At 41.9% G+C, this 20,694-nt stretch overlaps 1 protein-coding gene across 5 annotated transcripts; it reads left to right on the top strand.

Moving 5' to 3' along the window:
* Nucleotides 1–25: 25 nt before the first annotated feature.
* cep295 (centrosomal protein 295) lies at nt 26–20,689 on the top strand. 5 transcript variants are annotated; one of them, XM_085379703.1, is made up of 29 exons: nt 27–366; nt 987–1,187; nt 2,283–2,407; nt 2,501–2,594; nt 2,706–2,822; nt 2,899–3,039; nt 3,264–3,447; nt 3,589–3,768; nt 3,967–4,203; nt 4,345–4,445; nt 5,055–5,271; nt 6,108–6,180; nt 6,280–7,231; nt 7,415–7,598; nt 10,722–10,910; nt 10,993–11,232; nt 11,324–11,421; nt 12,399–12,510; nt 13,394–13,615; nt 13,765–13,913; nt 15,154–15,616; nt 16,405–16,584; nt 16,938–17,461; nt 17,583–17,753; nt 17,832–17,892; nt 18,380–18,712; nt 20,136–20,232; nt 20,314–20,413; nt 20,506–20,689. In XM_085379703.1, the coding sequence occupies exons 1-29, from the start codon at nt 268–270 to the stop codon at nt 20,545–20,547; spliced, it is 5,886 nt and encodes a 1,961-aa protein (XP_085235829.1). In that variant the 5' UTR covers nt 27–267; the 3' UTR covers nt 20,548–20,689. The 5 variants fall into 5 exon arrangements, with proteins under 5 accessions (XP_085235833.1, XP_085235829.1, XP_085235831.1 ...); XM_085379705.1 differs by lacking the exons at nt 20,136–20,232; nt 20,314–20,413; nt 20,506–20,689 and adding exons at nt 19,474–19,514; nt 19,616–20,112; XM_085379704.1 differs by lacking the exons at nt 20,136–20,232; nt 20,314–20,413; nt 20,506–20,689 and adding an exon at nt 19,474–20,112.
* Nucleotides 20,690–20,694: the final 5 nt, after the last annotated feature.

Genomic DNA, 20,694 nt, shown 5'->3' with positions numbered 1-20,694 from the left:
TACCGGATGTGACGTTTAGGACAAAGAAAAAAACAAAAACGTCCGTTTTTTGGGTTGGCATGGATTTCGGATAATAAACAGCACTTTAAGCGTCCTGCCTGGTAATTGCTTGTATAGTAAACACTTGTTTCAAGTTTAAGTTGTCCTACGGAACCTTTATGCCGGCGAACAAAGTGAAGCGTGCAAACATTAGCCGTCGCCGCTAGCTGAACCGCAACCTGCTGTTTGCTTTTTGGGGGGAAATGTCCGCCAGTGAAGTGCTCCAAAATGAAGAGAAAAGTGTCCAGATTAAGACCGAGTCCCAACGAAGAGGCTCGGATGATACGAGAGGAGCAGGAAAGGAGGAGAAAACTGCGGATACAGCAGGTAATAAGGCGGTGTTATGGCTTTCTGCTTCACTTTAGGTCCCTGATTTCCAGCACCTGTGGGATGTTTTCCGATGAAGCGCCAGTGCTTACTTGAACCCCTGTTTCTGTCTGATAAACACTATATTAAGGCTCACATGAGTTCATAACTTCAGCCTACATTAAATTTTACTTGCATGTGTAAAAGATCTGTCTTTTTATGTGCGTACAGTCATTTTTTTGAAGTCTGATCGGTCTGTTCTGTCTCCGAAAGTTGCTTTGACACATGAATAAACAAAGGCAGACAGTTTCAGGGTATTCGCGTAGTATTTCTTTTAGCATGATGAAGCTGTAAAGTCTCGTATGTAACTAACCAGTGAAGGACCTAAAGTTCACAAAGTATTCTGCTATGAAGTTTGCTGACACATTTTTATTTATTTATTTATTTTTTCAAATAAGATTAGATTTGCTGGTATTAGTGGCCAAGATTTATCTTTTGTATTGCATCCATTTTTTTCTGTTGACAGATGACGTGATGAAGATAATTAAGTTGGTCATCACTGTAACCTACTGTCACTATGCCATGTGCATAGTTCTGCGTGATATATGCACACTGAGTGTGTGTTTTGTGTTGACACACAGGTGCGGGAGCAGCACCGGTACATTGCACAGCAGATCCGCCAAGATGTTGAGCAGAGGCGACAGTATGAGCTGCAACAACTTGAGCGGGAGCTGAGGAAGGAGTGGGAGCAACAGCAGAGGGAAAAGCTCCAGAGGCTGCAGAGGTTATACCAGGAGAGTCTCCAGCTGCTCGGCCAGGGGCACAGGAATGCAAAAGAAAACGTAAGGCTAAAATAGTTAAAATTAGAGACACTAAAACGGGGATTATGAAAGAATAAAAAGAATGTATGAAACCAAATTTTGAGCCACATCAGTGCAGTGTCCACAGGGTTTCTGTGGGTCATTAAAATGTCTGAAATTAGTTAGAAAATGTCTTAAACTTCCCGAGAAGATTCATCTGTTTAAGACAGTTAGATAAATCATGTAAAGCAAGCTTCATATAAATATATAATTATATATATTTGCTATTATTTTAATTATTTAATTTATAAAAATATTTTTAAGTTGTCATGAATACTGAAATCCACAGATCAAAGTAACAGTGACAGTCCAAAATCCAAAGAAAAATATTTTGTCATCCTTTGGGGAAAAAACCTCCACCGAATACTCTTTGCTACGTTCTAGTTGTTGTGTATCCAACTAAGACATTTTGAGTGTATCATTGCACCAGCTGCTTGACCACATACTAATTTTTCACAACCTTAGTCTTTATTATATGGAAGTAATTGCAGGAGAGAGAGAGAGAGACATCCTGCATTTCCAATTCTCAACTGAAATTTTACAATGTGTCTTCTCAGTTGAAAGTGGACAAAAAGTTTGGTATGTTTTATCATTTGTACGCTGAAAGGATAAGACCTGTGCATGAAACTATTTTTTTTTAAAAGACTAGAACGGAAATCAGCAGTTAGTGATGTCATCCTATCGTGTCTGCAGAATGAAGGAGAAATGTCAACTTTTAATAAAAGCTCAATTTAAACTTTGGGAAAAAAACATAGAAGCTATTGAAAGACTGATTATGTTACTAAAAGTTTAAACTTTGAATGACTTTTGTCAAATAAATTATGTCCCCGAGCTAGAGCTCCAACTTAGGTTGGGTTTTTTCACTCTGTGAGAAAACAAAATATTAATGTTCAATCTGCTTAAGGAAGAAGCAGAGTAATAGTAGTCTAGCGTGCTTCAGTCTTTTGCACTAGGACACTTTAGTAGTATTTGAATTGTTTAGAAATGGCAGAATACACTGCACCATGTTGATATTTGATTCTTGTTAACCCTTGTCCATATGATATTTATTTTTCGTGGCTAAACTTGTTGTTCAAGGAACCCGACTTGGCAGCCATAGCTCAGAGGGAGGAGGAGAATCACGTCAAAGCAGAGGAGCGTTATCGAGAAGCGCTGAAGGAGCTCAAATCACAGAGGCTTAAAGACCATGAGAAGCAAAACCAGTGAGCGTCATCACAAGAATTTTCAGATGTTTATGTGTTTAAATTTAATCAGAATGAACTGATCATTAAACCTGTGGCTTCACTGTTCTGTAGAGTTGTCAATGCCAGGAAGAAGGCATTACTGGCAGAAAAGGAAAGATCAGCAAAGGTGGCTAGCCTTCCACTGCCTCTCCCAAACCCTGTTCAGGTGATTTTCCCAAACAGTGATAATAATTTCCTGAACGTTTCCAAATCCTGAATATCAAATGAAAGTAAAGCTAAATGAAAGTCAAGGTAACCTTGTCTTCTCTCCTTGAAGCAGAACATCAGTCCCAAAAAGCCACGTTTCGTAAGGAGATCGGATGTGAGTGCTTTCGCTACCACACATTACCACATGGCCAAGAGTACAGTGGACAGAGAGGTGGACATAAACCAGGTAAAACACCCTCTGATTTTTGTTTGTATTTACCAGCGCGATTTGTCAGAGTTATCTAATCGATCTGCCTAATCAGCCAAATGCCCACGAGGAAGCTGAGCTACATGCGAAAAGACAGCAGGACTTGGAGACAGAGGAAATGAGGAGGAGAGAAGAGCAGCTGGAGAAGGCTCGTCTCAGAGGGAGGCAGGCTCTGAGGAAGGAACAGCTCATGCAGGTACAACTTGCCTGTTAACCTGGCGACTAATTAACCTAGTCACTTACATGCCAGAATAAAGAAATTCTTGTGGAGGTTGCACTTTCATTACATGTTTAAAAAATGTAGTACTTTAACATGTTTGATAGGCTTGCATTTAACTTGTTTAGCTGTAAGAAGAGATGAGAACTGTTTACTTTTTGGTCATATGAAGTGCCTGATCGGTGTTTAATGGCCTCCTTTAGGATCATGAGCGTTTGTTGGTTGAACTGGAACACATGCAGCAGACAGATCTGCTCAGGAGGAGGCAGCAGGTGTCGCAGATGCCTCCTCAGATCTTCCAGCCTCTCTATAAGAGACAGGAAATGAGAGAAGACTTCCAGAGGGAGATGGAGTTCGCCTTTGAGGACATGTACACTGGAGAGAGGAGTAAGGACTCTTCATCGTGTATTTTGTAGCAAATCCGGGTTTTCAGTATTCATACATGTTCTTAAAACCAGAGAAACAAAGTTGGCCAGAAATGGGCACTGAAGTTGCTCTGAAGCCTCTAAACTTTGTTAATTGTTACAGGGGTTAAAGGTGACCTGGTGGTCCAGCTGGCACCTGAGCCTCTTCCAGCCCACTCCACAACCAGCCAAGATCAAGAGCTGGATGTCACAGTGGATGAAATCACAACACCTGAAACAGAAAATGCACAACATGACACAGAGCAGGAACCTGGAAGCACTGAGCAGGAAACATCAGCTGAAGGTGACCAGAAGCACCAGATTTAAAAACTCAAGTCATTCTTGTGCAGTTTATAATAAGATCAGTTGTCAGATAATAGCTTACTGAAGTGTATTGTATGAATTATGTCAAATTCTGAGAAATAAAAAACCTTCTGGCCCAGAATGTAGCATGAATGTTGAAACCTTGATGTAATTTCCTTGAGTTTTTCTTTGTTTGCAGTGGTTTCCCAGAAACCTGCTCCTCAACGGGCATTGAAGAGGCTCCTGGATCGTATCAGGAGCCAAAGGAACCAGTGGATTGACCACAGCAGTCGCAGCTCTGCTGCTGATTCCCCAACGATCATCCGAGATCAGATCCCAGAGCGTGACATGACGATCGAAACAGGCTCTCTGATCAGCGGAGGAAAAGACGAATGGACCCCCACCGAGCCCCAGGAGGCTGACCGGTCTCCACCAGGTAATCAGTGACTGTGATCAGCTGTAAGAACAATCTACATAAATATTAATAAAACTATTAATATTATTTTAACAGTTTAAAAAAGTACAAATGTTTATTACAAGGTTATAATCTTGTGGATTTTTTTCTGAACTCAACCAGCATCAGAGAAAACGCCGCTGCCATCATCAGCTTCAGATACTCAGTTTCCTGCTGCTCTGGCCAATAGAATCCAAGAGTTTGAAGAAGAGCGAAAGAAACGGGTACGTGTTCATTTTAATTTCTGTGAGACTTTTCACTTAGATGGGAGGAGTTAATATTGAGAGTAAAAAACTTAAATGTCTGTACTCTGTGTCCCGCGATGGTTGGGAGCTGGTTTTCTAGTCCTGCAGAGATGGCACGTTCACTGTCCGCTAAAATCCGAGCATGCCTGCAGGGAGCTCTGTAGTCAGATGGAGGCGGTGTACAAAGTATGCGAGACTACTGCTCTGTGCCCCCCTCTTGTTTGATTTTCTGTGCCCCCCTTCTCTATTCTGTCCCAGAATTTTGACACTGCAGCAGACCATTGTTGATCGAACAGATCTTCTCTATATTGTAAGCACTTGTTTCATTGTTGTCCCAGTACTTCATCACCAGTTCACTGACTGGTTAGAACCAGGTTTTGCTGAGAAACTCATTGTGGGCTTGTTGTGAATTCCTGCTGGTGATTTTTGGAGAGGAGGTGATAAAGATTTTACCAGGGACTAGCTTTGAATTAACAGTAACACACCTGATGCAGCTAAAATTTTATCTTCTAAACTAAAACGTAGCTCAAATCTGAGTTTGCATCTAGTAGCATCACTTTTTAAGCCTCTTTTTTTTTTCCTGCCCAGGAAGCGGAGCTTGAAAGGGAGAAGCAGCAGCAGATGTTTTTGCTGCAGGAGCTGGAAGACCAGAAGGCCAAGTTGGAGCAGATGCTGCTTGAAGCTCAGCAGGAGAAAGAACGACTGAAGGCTGCCGTGACCCAGGAAGAAACCATTAACCAACCAGAAGTGCCAGTCCATGACCACGATGTCATCTCTATCACCCCTAATTTAGCCAATGAGGTAGGTCTCTAATCCAACTGTCAAACCTCCATTCAATTTTCCTGTTATCAGGTTTTTTTAATGGCTATTGAAAATTCTATTTATTGGATTAATCTTGACATGCTCATAATAGCGAAGATGCAAAATATGTCATGGATGTTATACATGCGGTTAACATCTTCTGATGCTTAACCTCCTTGGGTCTAATATTACTTTAGTCTGAGAAACATGTTCAGTTGTTATTTGTTGTTTTTTGCTTAAAGTTGACCAACGTATTATGTATAATTTGCTCTTGCCTGATTTACAGTTCAAAATAATCTTCACATTGTTGCATGTGTTTTCCCTCATGACATCCTGACTTTGAAGCAAGCTACTTTAGCTCCTCCTCATTTGAGCAATTCTTCTGATTGGCTGCCTCTCACAAACAGGTTTGATTAACATGTAGGTGGAGCTTCTGTGCTCATAGCCCAGGGGCGGGGGAACTCCAGGCCTCAAGGGCCGGTGTCCTGCAGGTTTTAGATATCACCCTGGGTCAACACACCTGAATCAAATGATTAGTTCATTACCAGTTGCCCACCCCGTCATAGCCAGAGCCTGAGAAGATTATATTAGTGATGATTTATGACAATCCAGGACAGAGAATCAAATACAGCTTAGATGGGATATTTTCCAGATAAGAAGAGAAAAATTAAGTTGAGAAAATAAATCTAACAGATTCACACACACTTGGGAGGGACTGGTCAAAAACTAGTAATGTGAACTGTGGAAATTCAAGGTTTTGTCCTCCACCATTGTCTTCTGTGAGGGGTTTTCCAGGCTGTATGAGTAATCCCTTCCTTTGTGTTTGATCTTCACAGGTAGTTCCTCCTGCAGATAAGGACGACCATAGCAAAAGGATCAGAGAATACCAGCAGCGGTTGTTAGAGCAAAACAGGTGTGATGAATAAATCTGTTTGGGCCAGTTTGTGATTCTGAGTTTACATAACTTTAATGCCTTTGATGTTGTTGTTGTTTTGTTTTTTTTAAATTTTAGAATCCACCAAAGAGTGAAAGTGGCTCGCCAGCGCCTGGAGGAATACCAACAAGCTCTACAGATTCGTTACAACATGACTGCCACTTCATTACTACCTCCTGTTGTGCCTCCAGGCCTTGCTCATCCACCTCCAAACAGTACACAGTGTGTTCGTCATCCAGGTTGTCTGCAAGCTGCGCCGGCTCCTCTCCATGCTCCTCTCCACGCTCCCTGGGGCCCTTTGCAGGCTCCTCTCCATCCCCCGCTGAATACTTCCCATGCTCCTCTCCACCCCCCTCTGCAGACTCCCCAGGCTCCTCCCCAGGCTCCTCCCCAGGCTCCTCCCCAGGCTCATGCAGTGCCTGTGTATAATCATGAATTGCCACAAACCTCTGAGGATGTTTCCACAGAAGAATCTGACACATTAACGTCCCCTCCGAGCCTATCTGGTTTTAGTCTGGCTTCCAAACCGCTGCCAGATGATGTTGAATCTGACTCAGACAGTCTGAGATACCAGAGACTAAATGACACGTCTTGGCTGACTGACAGCATAATGGAGAAAGTAACAGAGCACCTTCCAGAGAGAATGAGACCGCTGTCAGTCACCAAAGAGAAGCTGCCTTGTAAACGATTCACAGAACATCACTCTAGCAGCATCCCAGTGCAGCCATCCTCTGAACCCTTCAAAGTCATGAAATCGACCATCGCAGAGGTTACAGCTCCACTTTCAGGTTATGCTCTGGCTGAGGCAGAGGCCTCTCGGAGCACTGGATCCCTGAGCGTTGGAGAGGACAACATGGAGAGACAAAGACAAGAGTTGCAGGAGGCCCAGAGGCGAGTACTAGAGCAGAGGGAGGCACTGATGCTGCAGCAAAGGCAACAGGAAGAGGAGAGGCGGAGACAGGACTTGGAGATGGTGCAGATGAGGAGACAAAAGGAGACATTGCAGGCTCTGATTAATACCGATGCACAAGTAAGTGAGAGGACTGTTAAAGCAGTTATTTTGCAGTAAAAAAAAAATCATAGTTTTAAGAAAGGATTGCGTAGAAACAAAGACTGAAAAGCAGAGTGCCAAAAAACACCATCAGCTTAAATGTTTAAGAGTGAAAGAACATGTGAGAAATGAACCATCCTGATGACTTTTTCTCACCTATAGCCAGTTTCTCGGCCTGATGGTGAAACTGCGGTTTCGGAGAACATTAATCAGAATCGCCTCCAGTTACTTGCATCCCTGCTCAAGGCCATAGAGGAGTCTAATGGAGGAACTTTATCACACCTAGAGGACCCTCAAGATCGCGACAGCTCCTCTGAACAACATCCATCCAACAGCAGTCAAACAGGTAGCTGACATGTTGAGAATGGAGATATTTTTGTCAAAATGATTTCTGGGACAAATGCACATGACTGAATGAAGTAAACAATAATAACGATCGTTCTTAAGTTAACAAGCACTATTACAAACCACTGATCTTTATTCCTTAAAGGGTTCGTACGGGTGCTTGAACTCCTTGAAAATACTTGAATTTTAATGTTGTCTTTTTCAAGGTTTGAAAAGTGCTTGAATTTCAGATGTGGTGCTTAAAAGTGCTTGAAAGTGTAACTGTATTTCATTCACAACAAATAATTATCTGATTGAATAGTTTTCTTATCAGATAGAGAAATAAAATGAGTCGCAAAATGTAAAAGCAAAATTTCCCCGCCTGGCTGCCTTGCGTCTGTTTCGACGTGTGACCCCGCCCCTCCCTCTAACAGTCGGGGATGAGTGCGCTAACATACCTGTAGGTTGCTGTTGTAATGAGTGTTTGATGGAAAACGACAATGGCGGAGTTGGCACTCTCCAGTCGCATGATAGGTGAATCCTAGTAAATAATTTTCCAGTACGTGTACGTTACACATGCAATTTTTTAAAATTATTATTATTATTTTGCTAGCTATCAAACTCGCTGGAGAAATGATTGAAATGCACTGAGAGTGATGCAGTGTGGCAGCGCTATTATGGTATATGCTGTGAACTTGGCTAACATTACTTGGCAGTAATGTGAGTTAATTTACTCAAGTGAAAGCTTGTGAGTGAAAAAAGAAAAAAACACTCCTTCCCTATTGGTGGAAAAATGTACCATGTCGACCAATCAAAAAATGATATGGCAACATGTGGCATTTGATCGTTTGGGAAGAGGGGGAAGTTTTAGGAGTGACCGGCGAGAGAGAGAGAGTTTTGATACGTGAGAGATTTGTGACGTTTACCGTGTTTGGAGTCTCAAGTTAGTGTGTTGTCTTGTGTAGTTAGTGTGTGGTTGTTGTTTTGTGTGTTAGTTCTACTAGTTAATGTCACAGTTGCTGCAAAAAAACCACTAAAGGCAGATTGCAGTGTAAACGCTGAGTGACACACCTGCTGTCAGACCTGCAGGTTTATCCCTGTGCTGTTCTCATCTGTGTTATAGTGGACACAAACTATTTTTTGGAGTTGCATAAATAATTTGTGTGCCGCCTTATTTGACGCAGAGCACCTGATTGTTCTGTAAATAGTTTGAAATGGTTATATGAAAAACGCCTGAGCCTTGGCTGCATTTTTAGGTAAATAGTACCATATAACTTTGTTTGCAAAACTTGTGCATATTTTTTAAGAATGTACAGTTTCTATTTGCATTTCAAGTTATGGAAATTATTCCTTAAACATGCTTGTGGTTTTTACAGTCAAAAATATCACTTTCTACTCATATTTTAAATTATGTCTGAATTTAGATCAATTGTGCTGAAATATAGGTGGAAAGGTAAAGGTGAAATATAGAGGCCAAATCAAAAGTAGTCAAAAACGGCCAATTATACCCTGGACACCAGAGGGTTAAAGGCTAAAAGCAAAGTTGTCACCAAGTACTGTTTATATTTGTTTGTATTACAGCAGTTTTTTTAAAGTATTAACTTGGTGCCTTTGGGTGAAATAATGGTAATACGAGTGATCCATATAGTCACAAAGAATAGCCACTTGTTTCTGTGCTACCAAAGTTCCCCGGCTTTCATTCAAAATGTGTTTATCGTCAGCTCCTACACATTAAACTACTTAAACATTATAAATGTCTTCAAGCTCACACTGAGGCCTGTGGGGCACAATCAGCCACTCAGACAGTACACACATTTATGTGTATTTATATATGATTATTTCATACTTTAAGGCTGCCTGTTTATTTAATGCAGATGAACAAAATACATTGGGATTGTACATAATAATATCACGGATGATAAATTCAATAGATTTTAAGTAGATGCTTGTGCATTCTTAAAGGCTTGAAAAGGGACCTTGAAAGTGCTTAAAAAGTGCTTGAATTTGACCCTGAAAAGGCGTATGAACCCTGTCCTTAATTAATGCAACGGAAATGTTGCTTTTGTTTGCCTTATGTTTCAAAACCTTCTGATTTTTCTCCTGTGCAGATTCAAGGCAGAATGTCAGATATTATAAAGCCCCCGTCAGTGTTTCACAGTCAGGTTCTCTTTCTTTTTTCTTAACAGTTTAATTTTGTCTTCTTTAAAAACAGAGATGAACAATTAATTACAAATCCTTAAATTTGGGGGCAGCACGGTGGCACGGTGGTTAGCACTGTTGCCGCACAGCAAGAAGGTCCTGAGTTCAATTCCAACATCAGGCCGGGGTCTTTCTGTGTGGAGTTTGCATGTTCTCCCCGTGTTTGCGTGGGTTCCCTCCGGGTACTCCGGCTTCCTCCCACCGTCCAAAGACATGCAGCTTGTGGGGATAGGTTAATTGGATAACCTAAATTGTCACTAGGTGTGAATGTGAGTGTGAATGGTTGTCTGTCCCTGTGTGTTGGCCCTGCGACAGACTGGCGACCTGTCCAGGGTGTACCCCGCCTCTCGCCCTATGACAGCTGGGATAGGCTCCAGCGCCCCCCGCGACCCTGAAAAGGATAAGCGGAAGTGAATGGATGGATGGATGGATCCTTAAATTTGTGTCTGGTGCTCAAAGAACATTTTGGGCACGAGAACGTTTTCCCAAAAGCGTTTTCCAGCTTTTCTGCAAAAGTAAAAGTGGAATCTTGTCTTGTCTATCTTCGTTAGAGTCCAGGACGGGACACTATATCTTCATCTTTAAATTCAGGCTTTGTGTTTTTTGAATGTTGTCATTGTTGTTTCTCAACTTTAAAACTGTCCTAATAAACCTGGGCTTCAATAAAAACAAGTACCTAGCCATGCAGTCTACTGTAATGGGATTACAGCAAGTCAGTTTGTGAAAATTCCTCTCCTAGATATTCCACAATCAATTGTAAGTGCTTTTATTGCAAAGTGGTAGTGTTTAGGGATAACATGAACTCAAGTGTGAGCATGTAAAGTTGCAGAGCGAGGTCACTGGCATTAAAATAAAATGTAGAGTAATGCATTGTTTTTAAAAATGAAACAGTACACATTTTTTTTTGTCCATATTTCTGACTGGTTGTTTCTCTTGTGCTTTAAAGTTCAGAGTGATGCTGCTGCCGGACCTGGCCTGACATCAGTCCTCCACTCAGGACACCTCCACCCTCCACGAGCAGCAAAGCCCCCTGTGACACGCCTCAGGCTGGGCTTCTTGGAGATGATGACTGAACAGCACGAGCTCAGTGCTATTCAAGAGGTGGAGACTCCGGTCGATGCCAGCCAACTCGCAGGTCTGCTCAGCTGCAGTAAGACGTGAATATCGGGCAGTTTCATCTCCTGCATGTATAACACCGACTTATTTATTTGTTTTAGCTGTAGGCCCAGACAATGGTGTGACAGTTCCTTCACACATTGAACGCTGGGATCAGCAGGAGGAGTACGACTCCTCTATGGCTTCTGACAGGACTCTGCAGACAACCTCGGAGTTCAGCAGTGGACAGAAGATCTCTGAAAGATTATCCAGCTCAGGGACAAGTTCAGGGAGATCCAGCCTCTGGAGAGAGAGACTGCTACTGACAGAGGCAGGAGCATCTCCAGAATCCTCCATCTCTGGTGGGTAGAGAAGATTTAACATAGGGAAAAAATGGTACCACTGAATTCAGGGAAATTAAAGATTTCTTGACGTGGAAACACTGTTTTCTAGATTCAGTCCCAAGAAAAAAGTCCCCCCTTTCCTCAGACTCTGGGAGAGGAGCAGATTTCTCTGGTCCTGCAGTGACGAGCTACAGATCCCCCACAGAGGTAACCAGTCCAGTGACAATTTTCCCAGTGTTCATATAGTGTTTATCACTGCTCTTTCCTCCCCTGGAAAGCTCATGTAGCCAATAGTGGGTTAGAAAGCTACAAGGGAAGGAGCAGTTTTAATATGCAGGAAGTAAATGTCAGTGCATACTGTTATGTATATTTTAATACCCTCTGAGGTTCACATGATGATGTGGATCAATGATGAAAAATAGCCAAATCTGAGTGCTTGGGCAGCATCTGCCTCAGCCTGTGATTATGTTTGAGAAGCTGCGTGTGTGTGTGTGCGTGCGTGCGTGTGTGTTCGTCTGCCTGTGATGAGTGAATGGTTTGTGTTTGTCTTTCTTCTTTCCTTCCTTCCACTGAGCGATGATGTAAACATAATAAACCTGAATTGTATTAAATTAAAATACATTTCATGATGGTTTCTACACTTGAACTGAGCTCAGTGAGTCTGCGTAACACCAGGTCTATGTATGAGTCGGTACATGTTATAACCCAAACACAAATTTAAGTTGTCTCTCTACAAATGGAAAGAGGTCTTCACTGTCCATTTGTATGAGTGTTATCCTGTATATAAAAGATAAAAAGATTCTGAACTTGAAACATGAAGTACCTCAGTGTCTTTCTGTAATGGCCAGTAGGGGGAGACTCCTCTGGTAGTAAACAGATGGACAAAAGACGGACATCCCCACAGTAACATTTCCCCCTAACTTTGTATTTTGGAGCTTCAGTGTTAGTGTTTAGGTGGGGTTTCCTGTTAAAGTAAGTGATTCTTCAGGGGTTTGGTCTTTTGTTGAGTACATCACTGCTGGTCAGGATGCTCATATATACAAATGCATTAAATATTCAAAACATAAGTTTGTGTGTGCTTTCATTTCAAAATGCCTCAATATGTTCAACTGTATGAATGTGTGTCCAGAGTGTGTTTATCTCTATAACAAGATAAGATGCCATGACAGTTTATTTTGTGTCAGTCTCCAAACAGGCCTCCTGGGTCTGACAGCTTCTCTTCTACTACCATCTCCACCGGAAGCTACATAACTACTGACCCAGAGCAGAATGTAAACACCGGTGAGGAACAGCCAGGTGTGTAGGTGACATGTCTGTGCAGCTTTAAATCAGATGATCCAGCAGATACTGGGGTAGTTCTTCATGATTAAACGGATAATATGGTTAAACTGTAAGGATTATAAGGGAGCATGTTATTTATATGTTACAGCTGTGTGCTGCTGTGCATTTGCATGGACTTATGCCTTAAACTTTAAAGTGAACCTGTTCTGCTCATTCCCACTTCCAGATTACTATTCTTGGATTTTAAAGTAACTTTGCATGATTCTGGGTCTTTGTGCAGCTCATAATTTCATTTTCTGTCTGAAAGAAGCCGTTTAAACTTCTCCTTCTTTAAAATGGCCTAATAAGACGACTTTGTTACAACTGACCATCACAGTCTCACAGCAGTTCTTGTTATAGCTGCAGCTTTTAACGTACTGATTCATGTCCACGTACCCAAATGATTATTTTTCACATTTTATTATTATTAAAATATTAATAATATTTTTAAGGGCTGGAGAAGTCTGTGATTGTAGTGTGGAGGACTTTGCCATGGTCTGAATCATTTCATTTTTTTGGCTGCTCACATCAGAAGCCACAGCATGAGTCTCTGATGGGGCAGGTTTACACATCTAAACTGGGGCATTTTGGTGCTTTAGTGAAAGAAAAGCAGGGGGAAACGGGGAAGCAGGGACAGAGTAAGGTTATTGACACACAAGAAATGTTCATTTTAATTTTTATTATTAATCATGAGATTAATAAAAGGTTTTGGCAGAAAACTTACTTGGGTAGGTTTAGGAATTTCAAAAGTACTTGGTTTAGATTCATTTCACTGTATTTTTATTTCTTATTTTGCATTGTGTTTCTGACTTTGCTATACTTCTAATGTGCTGACCTGGTTCTTCTTCTTCTTCTTTAGATAAATCTGTCCTCCATAAACGCACTGATCAACAAGAAGGTGGAGCAGATTTACAACACGTCTCCTGTCTGTCTGGTGAGAGCTTCTGTGTTAAGGAAAACTCAGCGACTGGCCCTCCTGGTCTGTCTGTGGACTCGATGTTCAGTGACAGCAGTATCCAACAAATTATAGACAAATATACACGGGAACTTGACCTCTCCCTCAGCTCTGCTGGGAAAACAGGTACAAAATGGACATGTTTATTTGAAGGCGATGCTCTGTCTTCACCTTGATAGTTTAGGTAGGAGTGTTAAGACATGGTGTGATAAGATGCTGAGATGTGACAAAGGCTGTCTGATAGCACAGTGTTTTATTCCTTTGTTGATCTTTAGACAGTGAAGGCTCACATATGGAAGAACACAGCGCTTCAGTTTCTCAGCAGTCTTTGTTTCGAGTCTTGGAGAGAAGAGGGGAGGATGAAAGCTCTGCACGACGCCAGTCTCTTCTCTCAGACGCAGCAGGAACGGAGACGAGAGGCCTGGTCAGTGATTCAGTTTTAAGCTGTTATACTAGAGTCCTTTGAAGCTCTTTGTAACAACTGTTATCGATATTTGAATACCCTGAGTGATGATGTAAACATAATGAACCTGAAGTGAACTAAGTTAAAGTACATTTCATGATGGTTTCTACACTTGAACTGAGCTCAGTGAGTCTGTGGGCATGCACATGTTGTAACCCAAACACAAATTATGAGTATTAAGCTGTATATAAAAGATAAACATAGACTCTGCACTTGAAACGGGAAGTACCTCAAAACCAGCTAAATGTCTTGCTTGTAATGGCCCGTTGGGCTCAGACTCCTCTGGTAGTAAACAGACTGGACAAAGGACGGACATATCCAGTAACATCACCCACTAGCTTTGTAGTTTGGAGCTTCAGTGTTACTTGTAGCAGCAGACTATATCAATCAGATTTTAGAGTTGAATTAGTAGAGTTTTAACTTGTACTTGTAGATGAAGCTACAAACTGTGTTAACTGACAATGGTTTTCTGAAGTATTCCTGAGGCCATGTGGTAATATCCTTTACAGAATGATGTTGGTTTTTAATGCAGTGCTGCCCGAGGGATCAAAGGTCACGGGCATTCAGTGTTGGTATTTGGCCTTATGTGCAGAGTTTTCTCCAGGTTTTCTGTATCTTTGATGATATTGTAGACAGTAGATGATGAAACCCCCAGATTCCTTGCAATTGTACATTGAGAAACATTGTTCTTAAACTGCTGGACTATTTGCCCATGCATTTGTTCACAAAGCGGTGAACCTCGCCCCATCCTTGCTTGTGAGCGACAGAACCTTTTGGGTATGCTCTTTTTTGTACCCAATCATGACAAACACCCGTTTCAAATTAACCTCTTCAAAACAAGTGTTTTTTGAACATTCCTCAACTTTCCCAGTCTTTTGCTGCCCCGGTCCTAGCTTCTTTGAACGTGTTGCAGGCATCAAATTCAAAATGAGTGAAGATTTGCAAAACAACAATAACGTTTATCAGTTTGAACATCAGATGTCTTGTCTTCGTAGTGTATTCAACTAAATATAGGTTGAAAAAGTACACAACATCCCAACTTGATTGGAATTGGAGTTGTACATCTACAATGACAATATAGGGCTATTCTGTTCTATTATGTTCTAGCTAGTCTCTAAATTGCAAAAAAAAGTGGAAAGTAGATTTAGAAGAATTTGACTTCTTCTTTTTTTTTCTTTTTTTTCCCCTGTTATCGTTGCAGGAAGTGCACAATCAAGTGGATCCCAAAGTGGGCGAGTTCTCTGCTGGAGCCTCATTACTGGTTGACGATCATGAGCAGGATTCTTTCCGGCCTCTGATTGGTCAGCTGGCAGACCGGTCATCCTGCCTCGTTACCGAGCAGAGGGATTCGGCCCTGGAGCAGCTTGTTGGTCATCCGTCAGCTCACTCATCAATGCTTGGTCACTCTCCGGGCCAGCTGTTCTCCCCAAGTGTGGGTCAAGATGGATGGGATTCCACACTGAGTCGGATGATTGGTCGGCTCTCCCATCAGTCCAGCTCTCACTGGTTGAGCGGCGGGCGAGACCTTTATGCAGGTCATATGATGGGTCGGATGGAGACGCAGCAGTCGACCTCATGGTTAGATGAAGCTCCCGATGAGAGCCAGATGAGACCCCTGGTAGGAGAGCTGGACGAGTCTGCAGAACAGCACAGTGGAAGCTCAGGTAAAATGATCATTTGACTGAATTTATCAATTAATGGCTGAATATCAGGGAAAGTGAGTGAAACCTAATATCACATTCTTAGCTACAGTGCAGTGAAAATAACTAAATATATCAGTAATTTTATAGCAGGATATGTAGAGCTCATATAATATGCTGTATATAAAAGATGGACCTAGTTTCTAGATCTAATGGTGTATTTTTGCAAAACATAAATCAAGGTTTTCCCCTTGTGTGACTGCAGTCATTGCCCCTAATAGCCAACTGGACGAGAACTAGTACAATCAATACCTGGCATCAGGTTACAATGATTTATTTTCAGAACCTGAAAATTATGGCATGAAAGTAAGTTTTTAAAAAAACACTACGTAGAAATGTGATTTTTAATAATCTTTTTCAGGGAAAATGACCAAATATTAGTTTGCTGAACAACTTTAGCTTGAATTCTTCCAATTGTGAGTTTTTGTCTCATTTACAAGTTTCCACTTCAGTTGAAGTTAAACACGAGCATTTTGTAAATAATGGCCCCCATTAAAGTCAGAAACAACAGTAATGCAGAGTATGCTTTTGGATGATCACTGCCACATCTTGGTATCTGTGAGCTCCACCCCTCACCCAGTTTCAGAACACAGAGATGGTGATTTGTAGAAAAACAGCCAACTTGAGGCTTAAAAAACAGGACCATTAAATTATGGGACTTAATTCATCTTCTATAAACAGTCTCATACAAACCAGCTGTCTTCATAAGCATGTCCACCATGAAGTTTGACGTGTCATTCATTTGTTTGCAGGTAAAAGAAATCGTGTGACTCTTGGTGTCTCAGCTGACATCCGGGTCCCATCATATCCAGCGCTGCCTCCCGAGGCCTCATCACACAGTGCCTCTGTCCCAGCTATGAGCCCACATCCACAGGATCCGACAACGCAGAATCAAACCAGTTCAACAGACATGGACTCAGGCAGAGCTGAAGGTGTGGTGCAAAATATTCACGTAAGACTTTACTGGGGTCAGTCATCTGTGGTGACACTTTACAGTAGCAATCAAGATAATCCATTTATTAACTGGTTATTAGAAAGTTGAAAATTATGTTAAAAGTGCATAAGCAAGGAGGTGAGGTGGCAGCTCCCTTCTTATGCTTGTGCTTTTTCCTAAACCTGGCCGAAGTCAGGTTTAGGAAAAAGGCCTGGTCTGGGTTTGCTTAAGGGTGCCCAGCGAAATAAATCATCACTCCAATGAACAGGTGTTAGTATGTGAGGAGTTAAAGTGAGACTCCATGAGATAAGGTGCTACTCCTAATGAAAGATTGTTTTTCACCATTTTTAGAGTTTGCAGGTTCAGATTCATTCCACCCCCTTTTGGCAGAGGTCACCCAAAACGAAACAGCAGACCTCTCCATCACCTTTCACCAGCCTGAGCACAGCGTGCACAATTTTCCTGACGTGCATCCAGCCACCAGGGAATGCAGTGTTACCACACCTGTAGAGGTCATTTCGCACTCTGATCTTTCTTCTGTGGAGTCCGAGCCATCACCAGAGCGTCTTCGAACGGAGGAGCCAAACCGCAGCCCCGCAGTTTCCTCCACCTTACATGAATCCTTCTCCCAGCTCATTACCACCCAATGCCATCCCCAGGAGTCTGTTCTGATAGTATCTCCCACCGTGAGGGCAGATGTTGAGCAAACAGCTGAGATTCTGTCAAATTTATCCATGTGTGATGAGACACCTGCTTTGGGTGTGTCACGGGTAGAGGAAAGGCTTGGAGGCGCGGATTCAATCAGTGCCGAAGAGATCAAGTGTGGTCACGGTCCAAATCTGAGGAATGTTTCTCCTGTCTCTGATAAGATACTGGTATGAATCTGTGATTTGTTACTTTAACTGTGCTTTTTCAAAGTTGACCATTTTAGTAAAAACTGTTATTTCTGGTGTTTTAAGTTAGCTTTACCTATTTTTATAACTCGTTGTTTATTAGGAAGCAGCCAAAGAGAAGGGGATCCTGGAGCAGTCTGAGATCACACTGGTGAGCCTGACAGACTCTACACTGCAGGACCAGGAGTCCACCAGCTCAGAGGAAGAGGGAGCTTGGGTAATCAAGAATCCAGATGGAAGGGGTGAGGAAGGGCAGAAAGGCCAAGAGATGGAGGTGACTGTTCAGAAGTGACGTGACTGAGTTTTCATTCAGGTTACTTTCTCATCTCTAAACATTAACATTTACTTGTAGGGTGCAGAATCTACGTTGATACCTGAGGAGACTCCAGAGTACGACAGCCAAACACATCCAGGTAAAGCAAGTGGAATATATCTGCCTGAAATATAACAGAGTCAAACTGGTGAATTGTGGGAAAACCATAGGCCTGAACAACGAAGCAGGACTCTGAGCTCAGGGAGGTAACTTCAGGTTAAACTCTGAGTTTTAAATGTAAAGTCGTTCATGTCTTACTAGGGTACATCGCCATGGTAACTTATGCTGCAGGATAAGTGCTCCAGATCAGGTTATAATTGATATTACAGATCACGGACTACTGATCAAATATGTCACAGGATGATTCCTTCTGGAGGATCCCTCAGACCTCATTGTGCTGGTATTAAGGGGCTCTAAGATGGTCTACAGTTTTTGTTAATCATCAAAAAGCAATATACCGTAGTACTTTGAATCGCTTTGTAGTACAGACGTCAAGGGACTGATATACATATTTTCTCTCCTAACATTACATCATTTTTAAGCCAAAACTTTATAAACCTGACCGTTACTTCCTTCCCTCTTTCCAGTGACAGTCCTAGAGTTTCAGTGGGGTCCGTGCAGAGACCAGCCAGATGTCAACCAGCAGAAACTTGCAGCTCTGCTCCAGAGATCCAACCACAGGGTGAAGGAAATCAAGGCCAAAGCTGCTCTTGCTAAAACTCAACGTGAGCTCCAAGTGCTACCAGAAGGAAGTGAGCAAGCTAAAGCGAACACATGTCAACCAGTGACCTGTAACACAAAAACTAAACCAGAACCTCTACACAAGGCCAGTACAAAGTCAAAGGGAGAACAGGCCCCACAACAGATGGAGGAATCTGGTTTCATCAAGCAGCAGAAACCCCCCCAGCTTCTTCCACCAGGTACCACCAGAATAAAAATGAGAATTACTTCATCCTGCATTAGGGAAATTATTCTATTACAGTGGTTGCATGAAATCTGCCAGATGCTTCTGCCTGAGAGATAATTATATTATAGAGAGTGAGGGTATGTCATGTGAGATATTTCCTGTCCTTATGACAGTGGAGCTGAATCAGTCTGTTAGAGAAGGTGCTCCACTGCCTGTCCAGGAAGCCATGCAGGAGGTCTGGATCATCCACAAATGATAATAGTTCCAGATGTTTTTACTGGCTCATTTTAATCATTTCATACACTGCTGGATAGCTTAATCTTCAATGGTATGTCTTTTTATTATAGATGAGGCGCCTGGTTTGAGGCAGCACGCAGGTTTATACCAGCTTATGTAGTGCATATTAAAGAAGCCTCTATGTTTGAAAAATTTAATGTGGAAATGTGTTAAACCTGCATTCTTTAGAACCAAATAGCTTTGTCATTGCAAATAGAGCAATAATAAATAAAAAATACAACAAGTAAGCTATAAATAGCAGCATGAGTCAATTATCAGTGCAGACATTTATTGGTGCATGTAAGTGACACAGATGGTGTTTGGAAAGGACCGGTCTCTGAGCCTTGAGGTGTGGGTTTTGGTTGATCTCTATCCTCTGCTAGAGTGCAACAGTTCAGATGGTGAGAGCACTCCCTGATGTTTTGTGCTTGTTTGAGTATCCGCCAGGTAGGGCCATTTATATTTTTTGTTTTCTGCTGTTCTCACCACTCCTCACAGTGCCTGTTTGTCTGCTACAGAACAGCCTGCATACCACACTGGTAAGCGGTGCATTACAACAGACTCAACTGTCGCACTGTAGAAAGAAATGAGCAGTTGTTCCTCCCAAATGTCCTCTGATGTGCCCACTTTATTATGGCAGGTTCTCTGGAAGGACTTTACTCTCCATCAGTGGGTCTGAGTCTGTTTTGCTTTCCCCCCATAGTCTTAGTGGTGCAAACTGAACACTGTGCTGATTGTCGCTCTACCTGTCTCCATATACGGACTCCTCTTCACTTGAGATTAGCCCAGAAACATCTGTGTCATCAACATAATGATGTTGGATAAATGAACAGGTCTGCAATCAGAGGTGTACAGTAGGTAAGGAAGGGACTCTGCAGATAACCCTGAGGAGCTCCAGTGTTCAGTGAAATGGATGAGAATGTGTGTGGGCCAAGTTTCAAGGTCTGAGTCCTTTATCTGGTGCAGAGAAAGCCCAGTGGATGAGTTTGCTGACTAAATGACTGGGATGATGGTAATTGATGGAAACAGTCACTAGCTAGAATTGGCTAATGTCCCCTAAATAATTTTTTTAATTTATTTTTTACTCACTTCACTGCTTGTATCGAGTCTGATTATGTTGTGATGGTGTGTAACGATGACATTTTGCTATTTTCTCTCAGTGAGTGATTCCGAACAGAAGAAGCTGGATGACATGAAGATCTGCACGCTGGAGCAAAGGAGACGTAATCTTTCCAAGATGCACCAGAGAACTCAAAGGTAGTCAAATAATATTTGGAGTTATTCAGGTAGTTTAAACAGAAGTGTAATTTACCAGATCAAAATAATTTTGTTCCGCAGGCTGTATGAGCAGCTGGAGGAGGTGAAGCATCGGAAAGCCTCGAAGAGTCGACAGGAAGATTATGCAAAAAACAGACTGAAAGCTAAGGAGTTCCACAAGGTGAAGCGCTTTAATCATACATAGGCTTCTTGGAGCTGCAGGAACTTCCTGAATTTAAGTTAAAAGAATGTTTTTCTCCCATCTCTTCACAGAAAACCTTACAGAAGCTTCGTGCCAAGCAGACCCAACAGTGATCGACTTTGATTGTGTCATAGTTTACTTTGAAAATTTTATTTATAGTTTTATCAATAAAGCATTTTAAGTTATTTGCACTCAAACTGAATCAGAAAATTTATCAGATAAAATTATGCAAAGTAAAAATATTTTGGCAAATAACAGTA

Source organism: Rhamphochromis longiceps, linkage group LG14, assembly GCF_057381845.1.
Source record: "Rhamphochromis longiceps isolate RC_006_pf linkage group LG14, R_longiceps_female_GT1.1, whole genome shotgun sequence".
Taxonomy (NCBI): domain Eukaryota; kingdom Metazoa; phylum Chordata; class Actinopteri; order Cichliformes; family Cichlidae; genus Rhamphochromis; species Rhamphochromis longiceps.
The sequence above is the reverse complement of the archived record's forward strand: the minus strand, read 5'-3'. Positions and strand labels throughout refer to the sequence as shown.